Genomic DNA, 26,197 nt, shown 5'->3' on the forward strand with positions numbered 1-26,197 from the left:
ATCTTTTAATAATTAAAAATTGCTTGTTGCAAGCACATCCACCAGAGATCTGAATCAGATCAGATTTGAAGCTTCAATAATATTTAGGATAAAAAATTTTTTTTTAAGGACAGTCTATGTTAAATAAAGCTGATAGTCAATGCAAGCATCTTTTGGTAATTGTTATGAGAATACTATGGATGGACATTATGAATAATTCCCACATCTAAAACATGAAAAATACATAATTCAGATTGAATATATTATTGGAATAACACTGCTCCAAAATGACAACTCAAATTTCCATCAAAAGAAAGACGCTCCCTAAACATCTGCTGGCTGAAATGGAGCGAATTACATTAAGACACTGTGGGAGTTTTAAAGGGTCCCTAACACTGAAATGATCTTAATCTTATGACCCCATTTATGTATTTATGCATACCTGGAGAATTCCATCTCCAATAAACAGAAGTCCGGAAAGTTCAGCTGCAAACAAAAGAAAAGACAAATATATAAATCAATAAACAACTTGCCATTTTTGAGAAGGAGAAGAGAGAGAGTAAATAAACAGCCTACCCTTCTGTTCTTTTGATATTTTAGATATAACAACAGGGATCTTGTGTTCAGCACCACCCTATGAAAAAATGATAACACAAAGCCGTTGTTAGTATTGTTAAAAATGTAGGATATGTGTAGTGAGATGTGTGAGAATGTGCGATATCATTTTTGTTCTAAACAAAGATTCCGATTGTCTGCCGACGGATCGTTACTGTTCTTTCCTGTAAGGAATCAAAGCAAACTTGTCACTTTCATGCCACACCATGTCTGTGTGTTGAGGAAGACAGGTAGTTTACTTTTCATGAAACTGTGAAGGTCCTTAATTAATCTGAATTGCCTCCTTTTCATGTTGATTTCCCGAGGGAAAAAGGCACCATGCCAACAAAGCCAGTAACTTAATTAAAGGGCAGTCAATACAACATGATCTGTCTGCTTTAACCAGTGCTAAAGCTGCTGTCTGCTGTAGTGACCATGATAGATGCAACACAATGGTCAGGATATTCTCCCTAAAATGCCAGTGAAATACACACTTGGCAGTTTCATTCTCTTTCAGACAATGACGTTGAAACAAAGGGGCACAGGTTAACCGGATTAAATAGGAAATCATTCAAAGCAAATTCCTACATGTGTGATGACACATTCCAGAGCGGAATAATGACTCGGTCACAAGAAAGGCAAAGCTGTTCTTTTCTTGCTGCAATAAAAAATTTCAATGAAATAAACTCCAATAAAACTCACAGCTGCAATTAGCAAATACTTCTTGAAATAACCAATAATGTATCTATCACCATTACAATTCTACATAAAACGACACAATCTAAAATAAATCAAAATGTTAACATGTAAAATTCATGTCTTATTAATGTATGTATATATATATATAAATATATATATATATATATATATATACATAATAAGACATGAATTTGCTTAGTAAAATATCTATATTGCTTAAGATCTATCTATCTATCTTATATTCTATTATATCAAATTATATTATAATGTATCGTATACTATTATATATATATATATATACACACACATACATATCTGATATGTATAAATCTGTGTGTGTGTGTGTGTGTGTATATATATATATATATATATGTATGTATGTATGTATGTATGTATGTATTTTTTTTTTTTTTTTTTTTTTTTTTATATATATATATTATATATATATATATATATATATATATATAAAATATTTATTTATATACAATTGCTTTTAATAATATGCAGGAATGAATCTCGCACAATAAGACCAAAAATGTTAATAGGGTAAAATTGGCTTTCATGTTGATATGAATTTGCTTAATAAAACATTTACATAAAAAATATTTATGTCTTCATATTCATTTATGTTGTAGTCAGTTGATTCAGCCACTGTTAATTATAGTTTTGACCTGACCAGTTCATGTCTTGTTAATACATCAAGAACATGTTGAAGGAAACTGTCTACACACTTTCAGTCCCTGACATGTAAACAATAACAGAATGTGAAGACCAGCTGTTTCACATCATAGCTTTGTATTTTCCAGGACTGGATCAATCTGGTGTGTGATGTGGATTGTTAGCTCACACTTGAGTAGAACGGTTCTCCAGACACACAGATGACGTCTTGCTCTTGAATGGTGAGAATATCTTTGGCCAGGTGCAGACGAATATTGAAAGGCTCCTCGCTACCATCTTGAAGCAAATAAATCCCAGTCTTTGTCTGAAACAGCCAAAGTCACACAAACATCTGTAATCCTCACTTGACAACATGAAGTTAATTAGCTGTGAAACTGATCGCATGATAAACAGCAAGGGCTTGTGTTTGCAGAGTCACGTCTGCCTGGCAGAGATACAACTGAAAATTCAAAGTCATTGCAGAATATTACTGCTAGACCATCTGGACTTGGTTATTCATTCGTGGAAGATGTTTTGCCTCTCCTCTCATCCAAGTGGCTTCATCAGTTATCTGATGGTGGATTAAACATCTTCACACCACACAGTGTCATAATGACAGATGAAGCTTTTTGAATATATGACAAAATATCTCCAAAAAATGGATAATGAAGTCCAGATGCTCATCTTGACAGACTGCCTGTCAGAGGCTTAAACGCGGCTTATCGGCTCCATATTTATTCAGTATTTACCACAAGGCCTTTACTTCTGTAGATAAATGTTTGAGAAAAATTATATACGTGTCATGTAGCTATAAGGCACTGTGAGCACTTCAAACTGCCTCGCAAGATGTAATTTTGAGCAATGAAACGTTCTTGCCCTACAGTAATCATTTAAAGTACACCAGACAGGGTGAACTTACATGGCAACGCTTTAACAGTTTTTAAATAACACTTCATTAATGGGAGTTTCTTCAAGTATTCCCACTTTCCTGTGGAACTGAATAAAATAATCTCTTCACACCAACATACACTGTCATTGGTTTAGTGTCCAATTTATTGTTTAATGTCTAACAGTGCATATACACATGCAAGAGATAGGAATTCAACATCAGAAAAATATGTATTGTGTTCCATAAATAGTGTTTCAATAATTTTGTCATAATTAAATGGCCTATGACTCATTCAGGGTAATTACAGATAAAACTAAAACTGAAACTAAACTTAAAACTATTAAAAAAAAATCAGCTACTTTTTTATTTTTATTTATTTTAACTTGATGTATTAAAATAACTAAAACTAAATTATAAAAATGTATAAAACTTATATTTATATTTATAACATATTTCACTTATATAGACAAAAAAACATACAACAAAGTTACTAAAAACTTAAAAATTAAAATATAAAAATAAAAACTGATTTAAAATACAAATAAAATATAAATACACATAAGTAAAAAATATTTTCACACTGTGTAATTGAATTAAAAATGCACAATAAAAAAAAAAATATTCTGCTAAGTGATATCTATATGTAGCTTAATTTTCTATTTGTTTTCTCCACATTTTAAACTTCTTAATATTAATAAAAAATTAACCTAAGGGACATAAAAGTTATGAAATAACATCAAACTCAATTTTCAGTGTGTCATAATTATCCTCATTATAACTAATAGCATGATTTTGCACATTTACCACATGGTGGCCAGTAATCCGTCTCACTTAACTTATTAAGAGTTTATTATTTTGAACATCTTGATAAACTTTGAATAATTAAAATTATTATTTAGTTAGTTTGCTAGTTTTTCTATTAGAGGCATAAACATTTAGCCTTTATAAAATGATCTAATCATCATAAATTCAGAAGAAATATACAGTGAAAAAAGACTGTATCCCTATATAGTTCATTCAAGAATTTTTGTCAATACATATTTCATAATTTCACACTGAAATATTTTTTGCAAACATCATGGTGCTTTCATTAAAGCTTTCTGATTTGAAATGTTGCATAAAACTGACTGTTTGTATATTTTGGCCTTTCCACTTGTCAGCACTGTAAAAAAAAAAAACAATAAAAAATACACAATAAATTCCTCAGGGTCCAGTTGTGTTGTAAGACTCGTTCCTATGATGACCAAATTGGTTGGTAAGCAGTTGCTCATGAAGCAGGGAGCGGCCGGAATTTTCTGTTGAGTCTGGCATCTGCATCATTGCGCTTTCTTGCAAAGTCAGTCAAATACTTTATACCAGAACGATATTTATTCCATAACTTTAGTTGCTAGGACACATGATTGATTCTGTTGCCATGGCAATCAAGTGTCAGCCATTTTTAGTGTACCCTTGAGATTTTCAGTCAAACATTGTCAGAAATAGACTATAGCCATTCCAGAAGTGAATTTACTATGGTTAGTCTAGGAAGATTGCATTAATTCACATTAAGAAGAAGCGCAACCAATATGATTCTCATATCCATGCTTAAGCACCCACAAGCTCTAAAAAACCCTACCATATTCATTAACAAATGTAATCAAAATATTCTTTCTGACCACAACATGTTGAATCTGGTCTTGCACATCATGTTTAAAAGGCACAGCAGTGTTTGTAAATAGATTGGAATACTTCTGTCTATACACACAAGACTTATCCTCCTCTGAGCGCTCATTAATCTTCCACACATAACTGCTCTTCTGTGTCCCCGTTTCTGAGCCCAAAAGCTATTAAATTTGCGCTCTCTGCATTCATAGTAGCCTTGCATCCCATCCCAAACTGCATCACTATAATGCAGGACCCACTGAATGTCTTGAATTTTAACATATTGAGAAGAACATCCAGATTAATGGATGATCAATATTTCTCAGTAGCCAACAGACACTGATATATAGGATATAAAGTACAGTCAGCCGGTCATTACTGCAAAATAAATCCTGACAGGGTGATCAAGACCACTGAATAAACAAATGCCTGGACTTAAATATTGATTTGAGTTGATATTATTTTCCAATCTTGCCTTTATATGATATTAAAGCTTTCGCTAAGAAAAATGAAACAAAATGAACATTGCCTCAGTAATATTAAAGTCATTTTAATAATGAAGTCTTCTGAGGTTATTTTCACTATAATCCACAACTAAGATGCGAGATCTCACCAGCTGCGCTTCTAGAAATGAGAGCTCAAGTCGATGTTGAGAGCAATCGGGTCCTCCCCTGAAATCAGGAAGAGTTCACCCAAAAATGAAAATTTGTTATAATAAATAATAAATAATCGAATCCATTATCATGAGGTTTTTTAACTTCAAACCATTGCTTCCAGCTAAAATAACAGATCAAGCACCGTTCACAAGCAAAAAAAAACTGTCTAAAACAGTTCTAAACCAACATGTGGGTGGATTTTGATGTGAGAGATTATAGGAGATGGACTTTTTCACTGGAGGAAGCGTTATTATAGAATATGGGCTGGTATTTTGGCCAGAAGCAATGGTTTAAAGTTTAATATCTCAATGATGGATTGTATCTTAAAAAATGCTAATTTTCACTTAACGAGACGTTAACTGACGGACTGGAGTGGTGTGGATTACTTGTAGATTATTGTGGTGTTTTTATCAGCTGTTTGGACTCTCATTCTGACGGCACCCATTCACTGCAGAGGACCCACTGGTGAGCAAGTGATGTGATGCTACATTTCTCCAAATATGATAAAGAGGCAAACTCATCTACATCTTGGATGTCCTATTTTCAGCCCGTTTTCATGTTTGGGTGAACTATTCTTCTAATAGTCGTACTACTTAGTACACACAAATTAGTTTAAAATGTGTTCATAATTGCTTATTATACAGTGCATAATAAAACTAATGAGAGCTAGTTTATTTCACTTGATAAACTATTAACAATAATAATAACAAACAACTGAACATCTTTACATCAATTCATCATTTCATTTTTTTTTTAAGTAATTGATATACAACTTTGTCATGGACGACGGTGAGGAAGTATCTGACCGCTGGAAGGTGCTGTTGACCAAGAGCGTCTAATAAATAAATATATATTTACATTAAAAATAAAATAGGATTTAGCATAATGATGGCACAGGACACTCTCAAAATAGCCAAACATTGATTATTCAGTCAATAATGAATCCATATCTTCACAGAGTTTAATTATTTATAGCTAGATTAATTTTGTGGCATATGGCTTTATACTTTCTATAACAGATTGTGATCCTCTTTATAATCATTACATTAAGTCCTTATTGTCATCGGAAAATTGAAATTATTTCAGAGAATGAAACTGTAAATCTGTTGTCTGTTAAATAACTGTTTCCTAGTTTGCAAACAGAAATTAAAGCAATCCGTTTTGACCTAACATCTTTGTTCCCCAGTGGAAAGTCAACAAATCCATTTATTTGATCGATGTGCTCCTGCCTCCATCCATGACATCAGAGAGCATTTATTTGGATAGAGTTTTGTTCAAGCACTGAAATAGATCTGTTACAAGTTGTGTGCGAACACTACTTTATCTAAAATAACAAAGTGTTACAACAGTGGCATTTAAAACAATACTTACCTCTTCATTTGAAGTCTTGAAATCCATGTGCTAATGTCAGAGAACCAGCCCTTAGAGAGCAAACAAGAAAAAGAAAACCAATCATCATGTAATGAGGACAAGTCGCATTAACTCAAGCTAAATGTTACTGACCTTCAATGATAAATGGTGTTTGCAATGAAAGTTGCAAATGTTGCAAAGCAAAGAAAAATTCATTATAGATAAATGAAAATGCATTTGAAATCAATCATTGGTTAGTTCATGCAGTGTGAGAGAAATACACAACTTTGCTTTGCATGAAAGCACACTTAGATGTGCAGAAATGTAATCAAAACTCTTCACAGCAAATTTGTTTTGACAAATAACAACAGCATCTGGACGTGTAAAGCCAAAGAGGAGGACGCACTTTGATATTCGGTGTAAAAAGCTTTTTCTAAAACTCCTAAAAGTGTTTTTGTCACTCCTTTGCTAACATGCGGGTGGCAGAAAAGATTAACCAACCAGAAAGCAATAACCATTTCTGAATACGAATGCAAATGTGGCATTTCAAGTTGCTCGGAGGCCTACTAAATAATTCAGTGAGAGTTATTGTCAAACAATATATCAGCCTGTTTGAGATGGTTTCTGAACATGAACAGCAATTTCTGGTTTGCTGTACACGGTCTGCTTGAACGCTTCATTGTGCAATAAGAAAATGGCATACAAACAAACCCTATGGTCAAGGCTGGTGCTAATGTTATTAAACCAACAAGTGATAATAATATCTTTGTTATGAAGATGTAAGATGGATGTCAAACCACGGTGAATTGCATCTCTAAAGTTCCGGATAATAATTGAATCATTCTAATAATAATGCAGTTTCGTCTTCTGAACAACTTATGTAAACATGACAGATTCTGATGGACACCGAAGGCTGAATCTTGCAAAATATATTTCGATCACATATTATCATAAAAAATATAAATATTTCCTTTGATTTTATATGAAATATGACTCAGACATGCTGTCTGTGAGATTCACCCAGCAACACATTTTCTGGTACACAATGATATTTATTTGTACTGGATGAATTAATCACTGGAAGCATTTCTTGCTGTGTTACTCCAGTGCTATATAATATTGCTAAAAGAATCACACAGCAGTAGCTGACCACAGTGCTGTTGTTGTTTAGCATTAAAATGCTGCTTGTGTACTAGAAGTACTAGTGAGCGCTAGGATCAAAACTGTCCTGAAGATTGCTTCACAGAGAAATCACTTCTGCTATTCCATCTCCCAGAGTAGCTCAAATTAAAATCATAACCAGCGGAGCACATTTAATCAGAACAATCGCATAATTTGCACAGTCTGAAACCACTCAGCGGGGCAAATATGGAGGGATTACAGTTCTATCCGGCAATTTTCTGAGGAAGCCTGTTTCTGCCATAGGATAAAATATTTAAATGTAATTGCAACTTTTTATCTCACAATTTTGAGTTTATATCTCACAATTCAGTTTTTTTTCTGACACATCATAAAAAATAAAAACAGTAATCGACTTTATAGCTCACAGTTATTCATTGCAACTGCAATTCTGACATTTTTTCTCAGAACTGCGGGTTCTAAGTTTATATTTCACAATTCTGATTTTAAATCTCACAACTCTGACTTATTTTCTCAGAAGTCTGAGTTTATATCTTGCAATTGCATTTTTTTGTTTCTACCATGGAATAAAAAAAGTAACTGTGACTTTTCATCACACAATTCCAACTTTTTTTTTTCTCACAATCCCAAGTTTATATCTCACAATTCTGTGTTTAATATCTTATTTTTTCAGAATTCTTAATTTATATGAGTTTATATTTTTTTCAGCCACAGAATAAAACAAAAGGTAACTGTGATTTTTTTTATCTCACAATTTTTTTCTTTTTTCTTAAACTTCATATTTGATATCTCACAATTCTGACTTTTTTTTATCAGAATTGCACGTTTATATCTCAGAAATGCAAGGAAAATATGTCTGAATTGTGAGATAAAATGTTGCAATTACCTTTTTTAATTATTTTTTTCAAATCTTGTGGCAGAAACAAGCTTCCATGGTTTGCACTATATTTTGTCGGTATTCCAAGTGCAAGGACTATTTTTTCCCATTTTGATCAGCGCATTTTTGCTCTAAGAGAGCTTGAATGGTAAAATGTTGGAACATTTCTCCAAAAGTGGCATGTGGCATAAATACCTTCATAAGTGAGATATACTGGCAAATTCCCCATTATATATCAAAAATTGACAAAAAGCCATCTCAGTGATGAACCTTGTCCTCACATGGAGTGCACTTAAGGGGAAATAGCAATCTGAGGCTCATAACGAAGAGGATATGTGTCTCCAAAGCAGCAATGGTGAGTACCTCTTGAGTGCCATCTGTCAAAATGAGCTACATGCCCCTTTAAAACCTCTGAGCTGGAGGAGATGTCGCAGATCGCTCAGAATTTCCACCACGGATCGATTCCAGCTAAGAAAGTCCTGGCAGAATACACAAGGCCTTCAGACAGAGGATTTATGAATAATTCATTGCCGTGGCAAGAACGAGTGTTCCCTAATAAACATCTCTATGAGGTCTACAGGTCTTTCCACTCGTGTGCCATCTGCAGCTTCCTTCATACGAACAGAGAAAAGGCAATAAGTTTAACGTGTGGCTAATGAAATCACCCTTATTGTCATCTATCAAAGACACGGTAGAGGAATGCGCTGAAGGACGCTCAATAGTTTATTATAATCTAGAACATTTTAAAAATATTCATTATGTTTTTATTGATTCGATGGAGCTCGAATCTGCTTTCACAGTGGCCTAAGGCAGTCACTAAAGCACTTTTTGGCTATAGAATCTAATAAACCAACATAACATGTCACAAACAATGACAAAAGACACAGAATGAGACAAAACATTATGCTAGCTGATGAAATTAGTTTCTTCATGAATACGAAACTTTTAGCACTCTAATAAAGTCATAACAATGTCGCATTTTCAAGTCATTTTTCGCCTTAAAAAAATGTAGGATATTTTGCTTTGTGACATTATGAAGCACATTTCTCCCTAAATTCACATAACCATAATGCATTCAGATATTTTAATTTGATTTATTTTGAAATTTGTATTATTTTTAATGGTAATTCTCATTAGATTATAAAAGTAATAATTTTTCACCATTTAATTTGTAAAGAATAGTTTATTAGAATGTAGATTTTTTTTTGTTTGTTTGTTTTTAAAAAAAACATTCTATTGCATTTTTATTAATTCGATGAACCTTGAATCTGCTTTCTTAGTAGCCTAAGGCAGTCTCCAAGGCACTTTTTGGCAACAGAAACTAATAAATAAAAAAATAAATCACAAAGAACCATAAAATACACATTATAACTGAAAACAGAAAGTTTGTTTTATAAATTACCCAAATAAAAACTTTTAGCACCCTAATAAAGTAATAACAATGTCACAAAACATGTTTTTGTCATATTCACCCCCCCAAAAATAGGACATTTTGCACTGTGACATTATGAAACACATAATTCTCATTACCGTAATGCATTTAAATGCTTTTAAATTAATTTATTTTGCAATTCTTATTTTTTTTAATGGTGACTCTCATTATATTCTTACTCTAAGTAAAATTATTATAATTTTTTTAATTATTAAAATAAGCACATTTTCTCACATTACAATAGTAAGAATGGGAACCCATGCTTAACTGCGATGAAAATAAAGTCACAAAACTTGTACAAATAATGAGTTTAGTTTTGTTAATACAAAATATAATTTAATATTTTCTTCTATAACCCAGCATCATGAGATACTATTTTAAACACTAGCACTTTGTATTTTATAAAACTATTACCATGTATTATTACAGTACTGGTTTATTAAAAACAACACCATGTGCTGTACTGCAAAAAAAAAATCAATACCAAGGTCATTCGTATACATTCAGAGCTCATTAAATTGCATTTGCAGTGGCTTGTGACCAAAAATAGAAATGTTGTTGGGTGTTCTTCACCGTGACTACATAATTTACTATGTGTTGTTTCTATGCTTTGCTTTCTCTCAGTAACATGTGTGGCATTCATCTCATGTACAGTTTCACACTGACTCACTCGCTTTGCCGTTCTGTGAAAATGAGATGTGATTTGCATGCTAACAGGCCAGTGCAGTATGGTTGTTGTTTTTTTTTTCATCCGCAACATTATTTTAATACAGGCACCTCATCGGTTTGGCGTCTCGCAACAATTCTTTGAGCCTTCTGGGAGATGTCGCTAACAATTCCCGACATTTCCTGCATTGCAATGTCCATAGTGAAACACAGGGTTCCTCTCGTTTGTACAAGAAATAGAGCTTAATATGTTGTCTAATAGCATGACAGCAAATTTAATTGGGTTAAGATGTTCTTAAAGGAACAGTCCACTCAAAATTAAAATTCCAAATCACTCCAAACGCATATGTGACCCTGGAGCACAACACTTAAGTCGCTGGGGTTTATTTTTAGCAATAGCCAAAAAAACATTGTATGGGTCAAAATTATAGATTTTTCTTTTATGCCAAAAATCATTAGAATATCAATTAAATTCAATGTTCCATGAAGATATTTTGTAAGTTTCCTACCGTAAATATATCAAAACATAATTTTTGATTAGTAATATGCATTGCTAAGGACTTCATTTGGACAACTTTAAAGGCAATTTTCTCAGTATTTTGATTTTTTTGCACCCTCAGATTCCAGATTTCCAAATAGTTGTATCTCGACCAAATATTGTCCTATCCTAACAAACCATACATCAAAGGAAAGCTTATTTATTCAGATTTCAGATTATGTATAAATCTCAATTTCGAGAAATTGACCCTTATGACTGGTTTCGTGGTCCAGGGTCACATATGAGTTTGTCAGTGAAACACCAAAGGAGATGCTGACACTGCTCTTTTCCACCCAACAAACAGTTATAGTGGCTGTCAAGCTTCAATAAAGACAAAATAGCACCATAAAAATCCCATAGAGTAGCAACTGTAGCACTCAAAACTCGGAAGAACGAAAGTCATGCCGGTTTGGAATGACACGAGGGTGAGTATATGATGACAGAACGTTCATTTTTTTGATGAACTATTCCTTTAAGATCACCTACTCAGCAAAGGAGTCGATTTGTCAAACTCCAGCAGCTAGAGGTCTGGGTATTTTCAGCTTACCTCCAGGGAAAGAGCTTCAGCACAGCACAGCATGGAGGTCAAGCCATGGGGAAGGAGGCTGGGGAGTCTTTGCAGGCGCTGGTTAAAGGCTGATGTTTTTCTTTTCTTCCTTTCTTTATTACAAGGTTTTGGCCCTCAGGCCCAGCCAGAGTCCTACAGCTGCAGGAGTAAAACAAGGAATGAATAAGGTACAACCAATCGATTAGCAAGGTTGATTCGGTTATCAAGATTTTTTCTTTAATATATGTTTGCTCTTTTTAGCATTCAAACTTGAATTAGCATGCATGCAGCGTGCTGCGCTTTCGCCATTAAGGCAGTTTGCATGCTAAAAGCTTCTCTAAAAAGTTGTTTCTTTAATTTAATCTCCCGCTGCTACAGAGTGTCAGAGTGTTCCACCATGAACATTGTTCAAGACCCAGACATTCTGTTTCATTCAAAGTTCTCTGTCAAGCTGTCGAATTTAGTTGCGTTGGTCTGATTTCAGATGGAGGTCTGTAACTAACTAACCATATAATCTTGCAGTTAGTATAATAAAATTAATAGGTTTCAACTTTTAAAGCAATAGAATAGCAATCCTCCCCTTCATGTAATTTCTGTCTGCTTCTACATAAAATATGCTTAAAAGAATGCGGTATCTTATAAGTGCTTTAAAGCCATATGATACCTTTGCCTTTGTGAAATGTACGTTATTCACTGAAAATATTGATGGAATAACCATTGCTTGATAGCTGTGGTAACTATTAACTTTCATTGTATAGTAAAGAGTGAAATTCAGCTATGAATAACTCCTTTTGTGCTACATGGAAAAAAGCTATTGAAACGGTTTCAAAAGACTTGAGGGGGAATAAATTATGGTTATAAATTTTTCTTTTTTTTAACTATTTCAACTATTTTGGAGAAGAAAATCCTTTTTAAGGCTTTGCATTCAGTCAAATAATTTGGCACAAACTCATCCAGCTAGCATGGACTGATTATAATAATATTTACATAATTAATATGAATTAAATGCATTCATAAAGTACTCAATTAATATTAATATACATCTAATATCAATATATTAATATAAACACTACTCACATCAACATTAATACTTTTATATTATAATTTTGTAATATACAGGTGCATCTCAATAAATTAGAATGTCGTGGAAAAGTTCATTTCAGTAATTCAACTCAAATTGTGAAACTCATTTATTAAATAAATTCAATGCACACAGACTGAAGTAGTTTAAGTCTTTAGTTTTTTTAATAATGATGATTTTGGCTCACATTTAACAAAAACCTAACAATTAAATATATAAACAAATTAGAATATGGTGACATGCCAATCAGCTAATCAACTCAAAACACCTGCAAAGGTTTCCTGGGCCTTCAAAATGGTCTCTCAGTGTGGTTCACTACATGATTGCTACACAATCATGGGGAAGACTGCTGATCTGACAGTTGTCCAGAAAACAATCATTGACACACTTCACAAGGAGGGTAAGCCACAAACATTCAGTGCCAACGAAACTGGCTGTTCACAGAGTGCTGTATCCAAGCATGTTAACAGAAAGTTGAGTGGAAGGAAAAAGTGGTGGAAGAAAAAGATAAAAACCAACCCGAGAGAACCACAGCCTTATGAGGATTGTCAAGCAAAATCAATTCAAGAATTTGAGTGAACTTCATAAGGAATGGACTGAGGCTGCGGCATCAAGAGCCACCACACAACTGGCTACAGTTGTCGTATTCCTCTTGTTAAGCCACTCCTGAACCTCAGACAACGTCAGAGGCGTCTTACCTGGGCTAAGGAGAAGAAGAACTGGACTGTTGCCCAGTGGTCCAAAGTCCTCTTTTCAGATGAGAGCAAGTTTTGTATTTTATTTGGAAACCAAGGTCCTAGAGTCTGGAGGAAGGGTGGAGAAGCTCATAGCCCAAGTTGGTTGAAGTCCAGTGTTAAGTTTCCAGTCTGTGATGATTTGGGGTGAAATGTCATCTGCTGGTGTTGGTCCATTGTGTTCTTTGAAAAACAAAGTCACTGCACACGTTTACCAAGAAATTTTTGAGCACTTCATGCTTCCTTCTGGCCAGCGCACTTACCAGACATGAACCCCAGAGAGAATCTATGGGGTATTGTCAAGAGGAAAATGAGAAACAAGAGACCAAAAAACGCAGATGAGCTGAAGACCACTGTCAAAGAAACCTGGGCTTCCATACCACCTCAGCAGTGCCACAAACTGATCACCTCCATGCCACGCCGAACTGAGGCAGTAATTAAAACAAAAGGAGCCCCTACCAAGTATTGAGTTCATGTACAGTAAATGAACATACTTTCCAGAAGGCCAACAATTCACTCAAATTTTTTTTGTTTTTATTGGTCTTATGGAGTATTCTAATTTGTTGAGATAGTGAATTGGTGGGTTTTTGTTAAATGTGAGCCCAAATCATCACAATTAAACGAACCAAAGACTTAAACTACTTCAGTTTGTGTGCACTGAATTTATTTAATACACAAGTTTCACAATTTGAGTTGAATTACTGAAATAAATGAACTTTTTCACGACATTCTAATTTATTAAGAAGCACCTGTACATTTTATAATTTGATATTAAATTAATACTGTTTTATATTTATATAATACTAGTACAATAAATTCTAATAAATCATGAAAAAACAGTAACACTGAACATTTTTGGTGTTTGACGCAGTTTAAAACTGCTGCTCTATGAGATATTTTGGCCTCTTTATGTGAAAACGTACAAATCCGAAAATACTTCGTTAGTAATCCATTGCTGCTGTCTAGAGAATGCATCAATCCCCCAGTTGTAATGGTTTTAGCTTTTCTTCAGGACTTTGAAAAGAAATATTGAATTCTGATAATTGCATCTAGTGGCCAACATTGAGCCCAAACCAATCTAAAGCAATTTACATCTCCTCCATTGTGAACGTCGTCTTTTTCTTCCCCGTTCCCTGAGAGAGGGATTCTGAACACACAAAGCACACAGTCAATATGGTTAAATTGAAACAGCGGACTTCCAACAACATGTCCAGCCTTTAGATTCATAATGTTAGTGCATGATTGCTTCCAAACTATTCAGATCTGAGACAGTTTGCTAGTTTAAGAGCATTCTCTGCAGGAATAGAACAAGCATTAAACTATTACATCTGAAAGCATTCGGCTAAGAAGCCATGGATGAGCTCCAAAAAAAGTAACAAGACGTATGTTTTGTAAATCGCCGACCGCATTAACTCAGTCTTGGAGTTTGCAAGGGTTTATTTCAACAGAAGATAATGCAATGAGATCTCCCATCCTGAGGCTAATTCATCCATCGCCGTTCTGTGCACGTTTCTGCATGCTGAGCTCTACTTCAAACATTTAATTTCACAACCCCATGATTTCCCCTCTGAAATGTCTAAAATAAAACCATTATTTGTCATTGCTAAAACTGCATTATGCATGGCTGACTCATATTTTGCTTCATATATGTGTGTGCCATTACAAAGGCCATTTATTAACTCTAAATGTGGGCAACAGAACATCTCGGCATGTCTTCATCCATTAGTGAACTATCCTGGCCGACTAACTTTCTGCATTTTTCGCTGGCTGACATCTTTAACCTTTTCTTTGATAAAATGCTGCAATTGTAACTATAACTTGGCTGTTGCTGTAAAACAGTTTAATTGTGGTCTCCACCGGTCACAGTGGACTGGGAGCTCATGTACTTATCACCATCATAATGGCCAGACCGTTGGACTGCCACAAAAGCTATTCATTTCTGAGAGACCCTAGTGCAACAGCAACTCAAAGTGTTTCAGTTTTTTACTGAGCTACTAAGATCCAGACGAAATTACAGAAAAATGTTCTGGCAGTAACCATGGAACTGTATTCAATGCACAAGAGTGCAAGCGTTTCACTCACATTTGCGACTATAAACAGACATGTATTGTAAAACGTATTGAGAAGTCTGTGCGCGAGTCCTTAAAGGGATAGGTCACTCAAAAATGAAAATTCTGTCATCATTTACTCATCCACATGTTGCTACAAACCTGTATGAGTTTCTTCATGCTGCTGAATGAAAAGGAGGATATTTTAAAGAATGTTGGGAACCAAACAGTTACCGGTAGCCATTGACTTCCATAATATTTTTTTCCATACCACTGAAGTCAATGGGTACCGTCAACTATTTGGTTACCAACATTCTTCAGAATGTCTTCGTTTGTGTTCAGCAGAAGGAAGAAACTCACACAGGTTTGGAACAACTTGACGGTGAGTAAATGATGACAGAACTTTCATTTTTGGGTGAACTATCCCTTTAAAGAGACTTTGAAGTTCAAAAAAGTGTATCCATCCATCATATAAAGTGCTCCAGGGGGTTAATAAAGGCCTTCTGAAACAAAGAAAAATATCCATATTTAAAACTTTATAAACCGGAATCTCTAGCTTCCTCTAACTGTCTTTCAGTTTAAAACATTTAGTTTTATGAAATTTAAGGTCATAAAGTTTTATGAAATTTAAGGTCATAAATATCTTAAATAGTATAACAAATGTCTTATCATTTCAGGATCTTATCAAATCAGTAATCCTAATACAACCTAATGTGATTATTTAACTTCAAAAGGCTATGATTTAACTAAATAAATATGATCACTGCGTGTTTCAAAGTAAAAACATTGCACTATTGCGCTTGTTATAGTATTGCAAACAATGTATACAGTGCATTTATGCCAATATATTATTTATGATTGATGAATATGACAATGTTTACTTTATGGTGTTTATATTGTTATAACAAGCAATAGCTAAGCATAGACATTTCAAAATAAGAGTCCCTGTGTATTTTTGGCTTGTTTATAATTAAAAGTCCTGCATTATGCATTCAATTTCCCCCTAATTATTAAACTGTACTGGGCATTTAATTCAACATAAACTCTTCTGTCTGGGCTGCTAGTATAATTATTGTGCCAATACTTTAATAATTTGTTTATTACAGTATATATAGTTTTTAATGCGCTCCTAAATATTTAAACTTATTTCAACACATGTGCTCCTAGGAAAAATTGTAAGCATTAAGCGCTGTTATTTGATAAATGCAGCTGCACATAAAAACACACTCTGATATAAACCTTGCTGGCATGAGGAGCTGACTAACCATATGCAGTTAATGTTTCCTTTAGGAATGAATCTAATTTTCCCACGAACACCCGCATACACTCAGAAACAAGAAGTCAAATGGTTGGCTCGCCACGCTGCTGTCTGTGACGCTGATGCCCTATCAAGGTCGATGTTTTTCGCCGGGTTTCTCTCAAGCAGGTGAGTGAACATGCTCCCATGAGATGTAAGCCAGAAAACCACATTTTATCTGTGTATTTCACATCCAAGACAGAGAGAGCAAACACACTCACACTGCTCTGGGCACTGGGCATTTCCACTGCCTGGAAACGAGGCAAAACCACCACTGCTGTGTCACGGTTCAAAGTGATTTTCAACCGTAGTGTTTGTTCAAATAACACGGTTGTTTTCTATTCGATATAATGCATAAAATGAGCTTATATTGGCTAAATTATATTGCTTGATGTATTCACATTGCTTTATTTCAGCAAGCAACCAATACAATAAATGTTCTGAAGCCTACATTCACTATTTAAAGAGTCTGTTTTATGTTGCACCATTTCACAGCAACTAAAGTAATGCAAAAATGTTTTTAGCCTGCACTTCTAAACAAAAGCATAACTTAAAAATACTACCATGTTTTTTGGGCATGATCCATGTTATTCTTTGAACTATTATGTAAGGGCATGGTACATTAATATGGTAATCAGTCAGTTGCATGGTATATATCATTACCAGAAAATCACAAATTGATGGAAATGAGATGAATTAGAGAGCAAACAGAGACTTTTTTTGAGTAAATTTCATGCTTGCCTAACAATGTCTCAAAATGTGCCAGATTAAGTTAAATTAAAAAATAAAAATAAATTAATTTTCTCAATAACATTTGTCTAATATATTACCATCTATAATATAATATTTAATATAATATTTAATTATATAAGCATTTCTCAGTCAATTACGTCTAAGACAAAATTATTCAAGATATCCACATTATTGTTATAAAACTATACTCATGTATCAATGATTGTCTCATTTGTTTCTTTCATTAATACATATATGTATATATCAATCTCAGTTTGTTCTTATAGATGGAAACAAGATTAACCTTTATGAGCAAATTTCATGTCTTCAGATTTAATTTATTCTTTTGAGCAAAGGAGCCCAACAATGTCTCAAACTGTGTTTACATATGCCAAGATACCTGCAATTAAAATTAAGTTAAATAAAAAAATAAATTACTTTTTAAAACATATAGAATAAAATATATTTTTAAAAAATATCTAATAATATTTATAAAATAATGTTTACTAATATAAAATAAATACATCCAATTTCTGCCTCACCTAAGAAGTTTTAGGAGAAACATCTGAGACAATGTTAACTTTGAATTCAGTAAGTCTCAAAATTTATGAAAGAGCAACCAAAGTCTTAAAAAATACAATAATCAAGTAACTCTTTCATCTATAAATACATTGTAACAGGATTCCACCACAGTAAGATTTGCAAAAGACATAAACACATATATGAGAATCTCATCTCAAACCTTAAAGCTTGAAGTAAAGATAGAAAAGTCATACTGACTCAGATCTGTTTGGCCTGATCAAGTGTTTCTCAGCTTTCTTGACACTGTTGCTCTGTTGAACACGCTTAGAGCGAACAATGCAAAGGTCACTACAGAGAGCCTGGACACGGCATTACACTTGATTAAAGTTTCATCTCAGCTTCATCCCTCCACATTTTCCTGCTCTGACATCTCATTGCCTAAAGCAACCCTTTCCTGCCCGCTGGGCAGGTGTCTGTTTAGCCCTCATTAGTTAATACACCACGAGACCCGCTGAACTAGATCACCACACCAAACCACATCGATATAGAGGCAACAATGGGAATGAGGCTCGGTAAATTAGCAAATGGCAGATTTATAGACTCAAGTCCTGACCTCTCTCTCCATGACGGATGACTTTTGGCGAGGCAGTGCTTGAAAGCACAGAGGAGGTGCCAGAAGAAACCTAATGGACACATGAGACTCATTACACCAACAAAGATGGGTAATTACTGCCGCTGTCAGACCGAGCCGTACCATTTATTCAAGACCAAGACAAAGTTTGGTTTGTTTATGAGTTAGCAGCCTCTCTCTTCAATTGTCAGCGAGACCAGCCCATTAAAAACACAATAAATTAGCTGTGTTGACATGAGACTAACTGACACGCATTAGTAAACATGATGAGTGCCGCTGAGGCGGATAACTCACATTTCTGATGGCAATCAAAATGAATATTTATATGCATGGACCTAATTTTGTCAGAAATGCAACAATTGACACAGAATTTAGAGTATGAAATCTTATAAAAACACTAGCAATAATGTTTTTTAAGCATGCATAGCATAGTAACGTGATATTTCAATGTGTGATCATTCTAAGAGCTGCACGAGTAATCTTAATGTAAACAAACATGAAGTGACGTGACGTGTAGCCAAGTATGGTGTCCCTCAGGGCATCCTAGGCATATCTGACATTCCTCTTTCAGACAAACACAGGAACAGTTATATTTAAAAATGTCTTGGCTCTTCCAAGCTGTATAATGGCAGTGTATGATTTCCCTGATTTTGAAGCCGAAAAACGTGCATCCATCCATCCATCATAAAACTACTCCAACACTACTTTTAATATAACTGCGATTGGATTCGTCTGGATTCATCCGGGAATGAAATAAGTATGACAGGTTCCATGGAGCTGAATAAAAAAACACGGGACGTGATGTTAAACTGTCCATTGTGCCAATGGATGGTATGCACATGAGGTTTGCCTTGATGTTAAGAGTGGCGTGGAGCTGTACCTCAGATATGGGAAAGATGTAAATTTGGGACACATCATCAGTAGTATGCCTTTGAATCATGGGGGTGTTTCGGCCTTTCAATACTAAACACCCTCATCAAAGGTGGCCAGCAACAGGGTGATCAAAACTGAGCTTGTGTCCCATGCCCAATCATGAAAATTGCCTAGTTGTTTAAATGGCGCAGCCCACGGGACTATGCAAGGCAGGAGGCGTCCTCTTCCCTGAGTCAAGCCTAGAGCTGACCGCATACCTTGCTCACCCTCTTCATGGAGGGTTGTGACCTGGGTTCTAAAGTGGGTTATAGAGTGGGGGGGATTAGTGAGTGGGTCATGTGATGCTCTTTGAGCCCAACAAGGGTCCTTCCTTTTAATCCATATCCACTGGCTGCTTCTTTCGGCCGCTTCAGAGACTGATTTAATTGTCTGTCGCAGAGCCTGTCCATGGATGCCAAGGTCTTTCAGCAGTCTGATGGTAGAAGAAGCCACAAAACCTCTGCATCCCACTTCAACCGGATAGACTTTCGCTTTCACCCTCGTTGTTGAGCGTCTGCTGCCAGTTCTATATAGCGCAGTTTCTTGCGCTCATAGGCCTCATTCGTTGAATTCTCCCATGGGACTGTAAGCTCTATGATATAAACAGTCTTCAATGAAGGGGACCAGAGAACCAAGTCTGGTCTGAGGGTGGTGACTGCAATCTCAGGTGGAAAGATTAGTTGCTGGCCAATATCAACTAGCATCTTCCAGTCCCGGGCCATGGCTAGCTGTCCAGCTTCTGTTTTGGTAGGGGGATGTTTGGGCTTTTTCTGCCCCTCTCGGATGAAGGTTGGGGCCGTGATGGAATCGATCGCTCTCAGGGGCAGGGAGTTATTGGTATTCCTCTGGCTCTCAAGAGCTGCTGCCAGACTCTTGAGGACCTGGTTGTGTCTCCAGGTGTAACGACCTTGTGTGAGGCAGGTCTTACAACCGGCCAAGATGTGCTTAAGAGTCGCTGGAGTTGGGCAGAGGGCACAAGTAGGGTCCTCGCCATACCACTGGTTGAGGTTTTTTGGAGATGGGAGCACATCATAGGTGGCTCTGATGATGAAGCTGATGTTGCTTGCCTCCATTTCCCCAGAGCTCCCTCCAGCTAAGCTTTCTCCTCTCCAGACCTTCCCACCTCATCCATTGTCCCTGTCTGACAAGAGAGACAGCCTTTGCGCTTCTTTCCGTCCTCCTCCCTCCTGACGACGAACCTCCTCGACCACCATTTTCCTCCTTTCTGATGTTGAGGCCTTACGCCAAGTTGGCTTACTTGCCGTAAGGCCAAAGCCTCCTCTTCCCCAACTGGACATGCCCTACAATGTCACTGTGCTTCAGGGCTGAGGTAGCTTGCTGCAAAACCGCGTCAGATGGTGTCCCATTTCCGTCCGGTTACCAGGAGTGGAACGGCATTGCTGATGGTCTGGTCTCTGGAGTCCTTCAAAGTCATCTGGAGTCTCACTTTAGAACACTTGTACTCTTCGGTGAGGCTTGTGATAGGCAGTTCAAGGACCCCTTTGCCATAGAGGCTGATGTTAGTCAGACAGCGTGGGACGCCGAGCCATTTCTTGATGTATGAAGTCATGGTTCGCTCCATCTTCTCCACCGTTGTTATTGGGAGCTCATAAACAGTGAGTGGCCACATTACCCGAGGGAGAAGTCCAAATTGCAGGCACCAGAGCTTGAGCTTCCCTGGCAGTAGGGTACTGTTGATGTCTTCCAGACTATTGGTAATGTCCTGCCTTACTTGCTGCACTTGGTCTTTGTCTCCGAGGCTTGCGTTGTACCATCTACCCAAGCTTTTGACAGGTTGCTCAGAAACTGTTGGTATTGGGTCATCACCAATACAGAACTTCACATTTTTAAGCTGTCCCTTAACTATTGAGATGCTTCGTGACTTGTTCGGTTTGATTTTCATCCGGGCCCACTTGATGTTCTCCTGCAGTTTACCAAGTAGCCGCCTGGTACATGCTGCAGTAGTGGTCAGAGTGGTCATGTCATCCATGTATGCTCGGATAGGTGGAAGGCGGATCCCGTTCTTAGTTCGCTCACCCCCCACCACCCATCTTGAAGCCCTGATGATGACCTCCATGGCCATTGTGAAGGCCAGGGGTGAGATTGTACAGCCTGCCATGATGCCTACTTCTACGCGCTGCCATGATGTTGTAAAGTCGGCTGTTGTAAAGCACAGTTGCAGGTCTTCGAAGTAGGCTTTTACTAAATTAGTGACAGATGATGGAACGTGGAAGAAGTTGAAGGATTCCCAGAGGAGGTTATGGGGAACTGATCCAAAGGCATTAGCCAGGTCAAGGAAAATGACATGGATGTCTCTTTTGTCTTTCTTCGCCGCTTGGATCTGATGCCAGATCATGCTGGTATGCTCCAAGCAACCAGAGACCCCAGGAATGCCGGCCTTCTGTACGGATGTATCAATGTACTTGTTCTTCTCCTCCAGGTAGGTGGACAACCTCCGTGCTATCACGCTGAAAAAAGATTTTTTCCCTCAAACGTTGAGAAGGCAGATTGGCCGGAATTGACCAATGTCTGTCGCATCCTTCTCCTTGGGAATTAGCACCCCTCCAGCCCTTCGCCACCCCTTAGGTATTATTCCCTTCTGCCACACTATCCTCATGAGCCTCCAAAGATAGCGTAGCACATCTGGTGCGTTCTTGTAGAGCTTATACGGTACTCCATTCGGCCCAGGGGCTGATGCTGATCTTGCGCGCCGTACTGTACTCTCTACCTCCTTCCATTTTGGAGGGCCAGTCTCCAGATTGAATTCGGGAGGTTGAATAGGTGGGATGTCATGTGGGATAACTATTTGTTCGTGCCTTTTTGGGTCATGGTTGCCCTTTTCCAGATGTTCTTCCAGTTCCTCCTTGGGAATTTTCAGGATTCCGCTTCCGGTTCCTTAGCGAAGAGATCTTTAACGAACTTGAAGGGGTTTTTGTAGAACCGTGTTCTTGTGTGTTCCTTCTTTTTGCGAAGTTTCCTCAGGTTCTCTGCTCTTCGCAAGGTTGCCAACCGACACTTGATGTCCCCCTGGAGTAGCATGAGACCCTCTCTCTCTGCATCAGAGGCCTTCTTCCCACTGCTTTCTCAGCTGCCTTCTCTATCTGACCAGAATTTCGGATCTCTTGCTGCCTCCTAGATTTGGCTGGTGCTGATATTGCTTTGTTGCTTCTCCTAGCGTTTACTCCAAAGCGCTCTTCTCCATAGTGGTAGATGATGTCAACCATCCTTTCCAGCTTTTTCTCTGCTGTGCCCACTTGTTGCTCCAGGATTTTTGTCAGGTCGTTATTGGTTATTTCCCACTCTCTCTTTTCAACAGCTTTGGGCCACTTCACACTCGGTCTGTGCCCTTTGATCTTTTCCTCCTTGGGAGGTCTCTGTGGTTGAGTGGGTTCCTCCACCGGCATTTCTGTGCTTGTATTATCCTCCTCAGGGACACTGGTACTGATGCTCTGCGAACTTTGGTTTTTTTTCCCGTCGCTGTGCTTCAATCGACTGATTGACTGGTTGCTTCGTAGGAAGTACTGGTCAATGCGAGGCCCTTGTCTCTGCTCTCTCAAGCACCCTCTCTTTCCTTGGTGGGTCCTCAATCCCCTGACTGATGTTATTTTCGCCCAGCCACAGGTGCACACTTGAAGAGAATGTCCAGCTGCTGCTGTGGTTGTCTCATGTGCCGTGTTCTTGCTCGTAGTCATGTCCGTTCCTGAGTCTGTAACCATGCTGTCAGTCATTGAGCCATCTTGCGCCCCCGCTCTCGCAGGCTCTGGGGGTATGTTCCTTTGTTCACATTCTGTAGCATTTTAGCGGGTGTCTCCAACAAACTGAAACAGCGTCGGAGACTGCCGCCATGGGTAGCTAGCCCATGACAGCCCCAGTGGGGACTATTCCCTCCAGTCAGCAGTCTCTCCAAGCTGTCACACAGACTTTCCTATGTTGTCAGCTGTCCTTTCACAGCGGTCACTGGACAAGTCCAGATATTCAGAATAAAAAAAACACGGGACGTGATGTTAAACTGTCCATTGTGCCAATGGATGGTATGCACATGAGGTTTGCCTTGATGTTAAGAGTGGCGTGGGAGCTGTACCTCAGATATGGGAAAGATGTAAATTTGGGGACACATCATCAGTAGTATGCCTTTGAATCATGGGGGGTGTTTCGGCCTTTCAATACTAAACACCCTCATCAAAGGTGGCCAGCAACAGGGTGATCAAACCTGAGCTTGTGTCCCATGCCCAATCATGAAAATTGCCTAGTTGTTTAAATGGCGCAGCCCACGGGACTATGCAAGGCAGGAAAAGAAATTAAAGAACACAGAGATAGAAATAAGTAGTTCACATCTCAGATCCAGTGTACAGAGGCTGGAAAAACTCAATGAGGCTTGCTGCTAAAAACTGCCGTGCTGCCCTTGAATGCTGTACTTAACCCTCACATGCTCGAAAGATGCTGGAACTTAGCATCAGTGCAAGTGTGAATGAGAAAGCAAAGAGAGTTTATTATTCATGACCCACTACTTTATGTTCTCACCACCTGGCCGCTCAGTCCCAATGCACTGAAACCCCACACGGATGACGCCGAGCTTAATGATGATTGGAACAGCGAACAGCTCCTCATTCCAAAACCAATCACGTCTCTAAAGGTGCTGCATCATTTTGAGGCATTCCAAGGGGCGGTTCTGTGTTTGTGGAAACACCCATTTTCAAGCCAATAAAATTCAAGGGTCAGGAATCAACTAAACAGCCACACAGCATGACAAAATGGGGTCTGTTCTGGAAACCAAGCAGTCTAACCTGCAAAACATGAAGTATCAGCCAAGAAGCAAGGATCATCTGGCAACAAAAGGCTGAGCTTATTATTGTGTGCACTTGACAAGAATGAAAAAGCATGACTGCTTGAAGCTATTGTTCACTTTCGACTTTGACCATCCTTGCATGCATTCCAAACAAACTACACGCTCTGAAACAACCATATGCTCCATGACAATCTGCAACCAAAAAAAGAAACACACATCCTTACACACTTTACGGCTCAGTGACCGTGTAGACACAAACAGAGTGCGTAGAATATTCCAGAAAAAAAAGGTTTTCTCTCATTTTTCACAATATGGATTATAGAGTTCTCCAGCTTATTCCAACATTGCGATAGAGGACAGCGGGGTAAGCTGTGTCACTTTTTACTTGACCTCTAGTCAAGCAGAAATTGAATTAAATGAACACAACTATTTATATTCCAGGATGAATGCTATCAGTGTGTCCTAGAAGAAATATACATATTAAAATATATATTTAAAAATATAATTGTTTAAAAAGGTATGTGAAAATTGGCATTTATATTGAAAATATCTTTACCATTTTATTTATTTATTTATTTAAGTGTAATCCAATGCCTTATTGGTAACACTTTAAAATAAGTTTTGTTGTTGCTGTTGTTGTTGATGTTATTGTTGTTATTCACAAAGCATTTATTAATCTTAGTTTATGTTCATTTCAACATTTACTAATACATTATTAAAACCAATGGACCTGAAGTTAGATGACTTAACAACAATGAACAATTGTATTTTATCAACTAACGTTAACAAAGAAGAATAAATACTGTAACAAATGTATTTATTATTGTTAGTTAATATGCATTAATTAATGTTAACTAATAGGACCTTATTGTAAAATGTTACCATCATGCACATTATTCAAGTTAATAAACTAGCCAGGGAATTGTTTCATATGCAAAATGTATGAATGTAATGAATCGATTGTTGATATTTTGCATTAGTATTTGTATTATTATTGGTCAAAAACTGTACGTGTTTTAAACATATATATATATTTAGATCTTTAGAATTTCCTTTGAAATAAAATGCATTTTACCTGCAATGTTGAAAATTTACTGATGTGCAAAATTATGTGCATTACTCAAACACAGTTAGCTGTGTATAACTGGTATTTTCTAAAAAATATATAAATATATATGGTCATGTGACAAAGAATTATGCACAGTTTGTCTGATTAATGGGGTGAAACAGACACTTTTTACCCCACTCTTCCCTACACACATGGCTAAAAGTGTGTGTGCATCCAAACTCCACAGTCATATGTGCTTATTTAACATTTACATTCAAAACCATGCACATTAATAGTGAAATAGTCCTGTTTTTGCTGATGTAACAGCTTCCACTCTTCTGAGAAGGATATTTATTAGATGCACAGCAGCTGTTCAAGAAATGTTCAGGTATCAGTAACCCATGTTATTATGGATGCACTTTTAACCACGTTGTATATATTCAGAATAATGTTCATGCAAGACATTTTTGACTGACATACCAAGTGTTATATTATATTTATTGAAAATTCTAGTGGCAGTGTTGCATTAGAGCACACACACTATTTATAATTTAGCCCGGAGAGCACCAGCATCAAAGCGCACCATTATCATCATATTGCTCTTATACGCACCCCATCATTTTCATTGTTTCTGCTTTCTTTTAACTTGTTTCACAGAAATCACTGCTGTTACAGAAGCCTCACCATCTGTCCCATCACATTTTACGGGAAATGTCTGCTGGATGCTTCCGCTGCCTAATG

General features: G+C 36.9%; 1 protein-coding gene across 1 annotated transcript in view; it reads right to left on the minus strand.

Annotated features, from left to right (window-relative positions):
• The window catches only part of sntg1 (syntrophin, gamma 1), a 45,129-nt gene that overhangs the window by 15,997 nt on the left and 2,935 nt on the right, over nt 1-26,197 (minus strand). The window contains exons 2-7 of the mRNA XM_042714653.1: nt 11,666-11,824; nt 6,487-6,536; nt 2,120-2,254; nt 717-758; nt 556-613; nt 422-465 (exon numbers count right to left, since the gene is read on the minus strand). Coding sequence (XP_042570587.1) covers nt 422-465; nt 556-613; nt 717-758; nt 2,120-2,254; nt 6,487-6,513 — 306 coding nt within the window. The 5' untranslated portion in view covers nt 6,514-6,536; nt 11,666-11,824. The remainder of the gene's footprint in view (nt 1-421; nt 466-555; nt 614-716; nt 759-2,119; nt 2,255-6,486; nt 6,537-11,665; nt 11,825-26,197) is intronic.

This window comes from Cyprinus carpio, chromosome A24 (assembly GCF_018340385.1).
Source record: "Cyprinus carpio isolate SPL01 chromosome A24, ASM1834038v1, whole genome shotgun sequence".
Classification (NCBI taxonomy): Eukaryota; Metazoa; Chordata; class Actinopteri; order Cypriniformes; family Cyprinidae; genus Cyprinus; species Cyprinus carpio.